Below are 6,000 nucleotides of genomic sequence, written 5' to 3' on the forward strand. Positions count from 1 at the left end.
GTGAGTGTATTTGGATACAAGAAATGTTTCTATTATGAATTGAAGCCGTACCTTTTAAGCGGTAAGATATAAAGGAAGAAGGGGGGGTTTCAATTTTTTTTTGCATAACTCGAGAATTAATCGAGCAAATGAAACCAAATTTCATCATAATCATCAAAAAGTATTTGAGTACGAAAAATACTTTTATGAATATTAAGTTATCACCCCTCTATTGAAAGAAGAGAACGGAAAGGGGGATGGTACTCCCTTTCAATTTTATACATAACTCAAAAATTTACTATTTAAATAAAACCAAATTTGGCATGGCATGGAATATAGGAAGGGAAGAGGGAAGCTTACATTTAACTTTTATTTTACAAAATCCGAGAAATGGACAATACTTAACATGGAAAATCATTTTGGTATGACTCTATGATTATTTGATACATCATCCTCCTTTCAGTGAGAAGGTACATGGGAGGAGGGAGGTGAGCCTAATACAATTTTGTTAGCATATGTTCTAAATTTATGATTACGAAGCCAACAAATGGAAACAAATATGGCATGGAAAGGTACTTGGTTACGAGATATGTTTCTACGATTGTTATAGACTCTTATGCTTTACAGTGTAGAGAGGGAAAGAAAGAAAGGGGCTCCATACAATTTTTGTTGTAAAGCCTCAATACTTATCAACCAATGGAACTATATTTGATATAAGAGGATTTTTGGGAACGAAAAAAATGTGTATTAAAGATTACAATCTCCATTCAGCAGGGGGTGAAGGGAAGAACAGGGGGGGGTCTCTCTAATCAGTTTTTAAGCATAAATCCAGAACATATCAAGCAAAAACAACCATACTTTATAAGTTAGATTATTTGCGAACGATTAATTTGGGACCCTTCTTTTTTAGGGCGAAACTTAAGGAAACAGATAAAAATTATCAGATCTTTAAAACAAATTTATAAATCAAGATTCAGAATATAAGTTATGGTTTGTGTTGCAATTCGAAACTCCATCTGCAGCTCTCATTTTATAGCGGTTGCTTATAAATTATGTTATAATTTGATTCAAATAATGCCAATAATACAATAAAAATTTGAATAATTTTTGAAAATATCACTTGATTTTGAAAGGTGTAGCAAAGCACACCGGGTCAGCTAGTCTTATATAGATATAGCTATCTGTATCACCGTTGCCAGATGAAAACTGCTCAAGTCCGTCGGTTTGACGAAAATCTAAAAATATACTGATTTGGTAAAACGAAATTTGATGACCTTTTGTTTTTGGTCACCAGGTAGAATTTTCGTTTATCCGCAGAATCCCCCCCAGATTTCCCCCGAAGATTTCATGGATCGATCCATGGCTCAGTAGAAATGCTTATAATTTGTAGATTTGGCAACGCTGATGATTTTCTCACTTGAAGCTCGCACAGGAGCAAAATCATTTAAAAATTAATAAACATTACGAACATTTTATACGATCTTTTTACCATGCAGTTAAAATTTCGATTCGCAACACCTTTTCTTTTATTCGACTTAAGTTATCATTACTAATATACGATCTATGTTTGCTGGGTAGTTAAACTAGGGTGCGAAAATTAATATAAAAAATATCAACCGAGAGAGAAATAACAGCTTATAAAAGGTATAAGAGAGTGCGTTGCTTCATGCGTTATAATTCTCTTTCTAACACTACTGTACTGCCGTTCTAAGCAAGAATGTCCCATGTGACTTTTGGGTCATTTTCACTTTTTTGCTGGTAACGGCCTCTTTTAGTGTTAACTTTCGAATAAAAACACAAACAAGTATACTTTGTTCTGAACTTATACGAAATTTTCATCAAAGTGGTTGTCTGTTGATAGTTCTACGCAAGAATGTCACACTAGAGAAAATTCTATGAAAAATGCAAATTTTATCAAAAAATTGTCTTAAGATGAGTTCAAACTGTTGAATTGAAAGTTATTCACTGAAAAAACACTAAAATAGAGGGGAGAGGAGGAGCGAGAAGCCTTGAGTGATTTATTCAGAGAAATTTTCACTAAACACTTTTCGGTAGGCACAACTTACAAGATCCATATTCAACTATACATTTTTATAAACAAAGAGGAACGTCTTTCTCAAATTACGGTTTAGCATGATTTTTTGGGAAAAAAATAAACTACGCGAGCTTTTAAAATGATAGAAAAATTGTAGCCGTGTTACAGTTTTTCGTAGAACTAGCATCGGCATGCGTTCTGATTCTACGCAAAAGTGTCACACGGAGCATTTTTGGCTCAAATTTGCTGTTTTTTTTTTTGTAGGAAATGTAATTTTTTGACAGAAAACTTTGTAAAATGATTAACTTGAACTGTTCACTACGAGTTCACTCTCTGCTTTCGAGGCGATCAGTCGCATTTTCAAGAGTGTGCTAGTTTCGGATCGAAAAGCAATTGTTTTTTTTACTGGATGCGTGAAAAAGTGAAGCAGTGATGAGTCCTTCTCCAGGAGACAATCCTGGTCGGACCATTCCCGAATGGATGGATACGGAAAACCTGCGAGGAAGGCTTTATTACATGATTTTACGTGCTAAACCAGGCCATACACTTCCCAAAAACCCTTTCGTTATTGGGAGATCAGTAGAGGAGTACGCTGGAAAGGTGGAAGGAGGCTACTACGAGAAGCGCAAGGCATGGTACGTCATCAAAATTAGGAGCAAGGACCAAGGTAGGAAGCTATTTACGTTAACCGCTTTAAAAGATGGCACGCCAATTGAAATTGGTCGCCATCCGGAACTTAACTCGCGCAAATTCGTTGTATTTTGCAATGAAGTTGATGATATGAAGGAAAAAGAAATTGAGGTTGAGCTTGCTCCCCAGAAAATAATAAATGTTCGCCGCATAACGAAGAAGACAGCAGCTGGTATCGTTAACACATCAACCCTTGTGTTAACGATCAATTGTACCGTCGTACCGGAATTTATAAATTTTGGACTGTTGAGAGTCAGAACAAGACCCTACTATCCCCAACCGATGCTGTGCCGGCAATGTTTGACTTACGGACACCCAAAAATTAGATGTCATAACCAGATCGCTTGTACAATTTGTTCATCAAATCACGATAGCGCAAATTGCACCACCAAAATAAAATTCTGCCGCAATTGCAAACAAAACCACTCGCCTACTGATAGGTCATGCCCAGTATGGATGTTTGAATCTACCGCTCTAAAATTGAAAACCGACCAAGGAATAACGCTGACAGCCGCACGCAATAAAGTAGAAGAAATTAGCACCAACTCATCTTATGCCGATGTCGTTAAGCGACAAATTGAAGAACACAATACGCACCGTAGAAAACAACCAAACCAGCAAGCGCCGCAACAGGAAGAACCGAAACAAAAAGAAGATAATCACCAGCAGCAGGAAAAAACCAAGCAACAACCGAAGAGAGATCACTTCACTGCAGTTACCAAAACTTCAAGCCCTGTGTTGGAATCTGATTTCCCCCCTAGGAAAAGAATCACTTCCCAGCCACCCCCTACCGTTCCAATCGATAAAGTGGAAGATCAGCATCTTCACACAGTTGGCGACAACTGTTCGATTTTAACTCGCTCACGAAGCGCAAATCGCAATAAAGTTTACCCCCACTCCTCTTCCCTTCCTAAATCCTAACTCTTCCCCATTCAGTTTATATAATTGACCCTCGGTCTAATAAAACTTGTAAAAGTAAAAGGCCTTTAATAAAGATTCATTTGAATTAAAAAAAAAAAAAAAACTGTTCACTACGAAAAAACTGTCGGTGAATTTTTAGTTTGAGAGAAATATTGGAAATATAGCTGATATTTCAATCGCGTTTTTCCCGTTTGCACGTTTTTCCACATGGGACAATCTTGCTTAGAACGGCAGACTGTATGTGTCTAAAAAATCTTACCGTCTAGTTTTTTTTTCGATTATAATAGTTCTAACATCTTTATGTCATCCACGACTTTTATCAACGATGCAGTAGGCAAACAGTCATTGCAAAACTTATCCGGTACAATAGTGTTCAATGCTACTCTTCCTAGTTTTGTGTTTCAATGCTTATTACATGTATTGAATGAATGACCAAAATTGATTTCATTGATCTGCAGGATCCGGTGAATCTAATGGAATTTTCGTGTAATTTTTCATAACAACATTTTATTACCTCTGTGGAACAGTTCGTTATTCTCAACAAATTTTTCTTTATCTCGCGATTGATTTCTGATCTATGGTTTCTTTTCTCTTTTCTTTTTTCAGTGGAAAATCCGATGGGGAGTTGTTACCAAGTTATCTCCGGCAGCAGGTGAGTGTTTTTTGCTTGATTATTATTATTTTTCCTTCCCGAATGGAGCAACAGCTCGCTAGCTGGTGGTAAAACTTTCAATCCAATCAGCTATTTTTACTAGCTACATCCGTGCCGGGGAAAATTTCCGGCAAGAAAGATGCAACCACCTAGGCGGTGTGGTGCTGCAATAAGTTGTTCCTCATCGGAAAAGCTCCGAGATTGGCTTCCAAGATGTCGGGGGAGATAGTGGGAAAAGTTCCGATGAATCATGCCATATGGAGCGAGAGTTTTCACCTTATTATTGAAATTTTTAGTAAGACTTAAAACTACTTCACACAGCTGTTACATTGAACTTCAGCAATAACTTTCTGATTTTCAACTTTAGATATACATATGTATAGTTTTGATAGGAAGATTATGGAAAGAGTGCAAAATGACTTTATCCATATAGGAAACATTTTATTTCAAAATTCGTTCGATTTTTTTGCTATCAACCCACTATGCTAAGAGGTGCAGCATGAAATTCAAACTCTCAGCATGGCAGGGGAAATCACTTTTGCCGAGGCCAGCAACTTTCCGAAGAAGGAATGCAACATTTATGATTGAGGGTTCCGGAATGCAGGTTAATTGAGAAAATCGATTTACGAATTTAGCAAGTTTGGAATTGAATGCAAAGTTTGTTCCATTATTTGTGATGAAGTACCAATCTTACAAGCAAATGCAATCGAACGGGAAAACTTCCTGGAAACTTTATGAGTTTGTTGGCACTTGTGAGAATCGGAACTCCCTTGAATCTTCAACGGAAGCCCACCATCCAAAAGCAAATATTTGCCATTGTTCTACTTCAAATATCTTAGCCACAATTATTATCGGCTTAAGGAAACTTCCTGCCGCAATTATTTAGCTTCTCTTATGCCGAGGATTCACGGAGCTTAACGCAGAGCAGAGCTGAAGATTTCATGACAAACTTTTTTCCACTTTCCCCCATTCAATAGCACTTTGTTGGAGTCAAACTACTCAAACGAGCACAACGATGTGCCAGTGAGTAGTTTCACAAACTGTCCCTGCAATCACCCAGCCCCGGAATCTTAACCACCAATTTCTGTCCCCTGACGTGCATCATCATCATCCGTATCAGGAAAAACCAATTTTCCCGGTAACTTGAACCGTTCGTTCCGCAAGGAAGAAGTCCCTAGGAACGGGGAAAGCCTTTGCGGAAAATGTGCGGGTGTGAGTGGGTGGATTGGTGGTTGAGTTGAAGCCATTATTATTAACTCTTGTTTCGCTCTGTCTCTCGGCCTGCGACAAACTATAAATATTTGTGATAAGTTTTATTATTTCCTGCAGCACACTACTGAAAGCAGTAGCAACGACAATGACGACAACACCAAAGGACTGGCTGGACTTTGCAGTTCCGGTTTGAAGGCACAACAGTAATAAGACATCGCCGAGTGAAATAATTTGTTAGCCGGAAAGCGTATTTGCACATTTTCCCATCTGAAGAGAAGTTTTAATAATTTGGCAGAGGCAAAACAAAACAGAAAAAGATGTCCGTGCAACAATGGCTCCAAAGAAATGCGGCCATAGTTCGCCTGACAAATTGACACAGTTTATTTGAATACCTATAATGAAAGTTTGAGAATGAGTTCTGAATAGGTCATCAAGACAAATTTCGTTATCAAATAGCTTTCTTGTTTAAACATAGTAGATTGAGCCGATTTGGAGTAATTTTTTATTATTT

General features: G+C 37.5%; 1 protein-coding gene across 1 annotated transcript in view; it reads left to right on the plus strand.

Annotated features, from left to right (window-relative positions):
* The window catches only part of LOC129742753 (uncharacterized), a 400,996-nt gene extending 396,546 nt beyond the window's left edge, over positions 1 to 4,450 (plus strand). The window contains exons 3-4 of the mRNA XM_055734694.1: positions 4,232 to 4,277; positions 4,368 to 4,450. Coding sequence (XP_055590669.1) covers positions 4,232 to 4,277; positions 4,368 to 4,450 — 129 coding nt within the window. The remainder of the gene's footprint in view (positions 1 to 4,231; positions 4,278 to 4,367) is intronic.
* Positions 4,451 to 6,000: the final 1,550 nt, after the last annotated feature.

Source organism: Uranotaenia lowii, chromosome 2, assembly GCF_029784155.1.
Source record: "Uranotaenia lowii strain MFRU-FL chromosome 2, ASM2978415v1, whole genome shotgun sequence".
NCBI classification, from domain to species: domain Eukaryota; kingdom Metazoa; phylum Arthropoda; class Insecta; order Diptera; family Culicidae; genus Uranotaenia; species Uranotaenia lowii.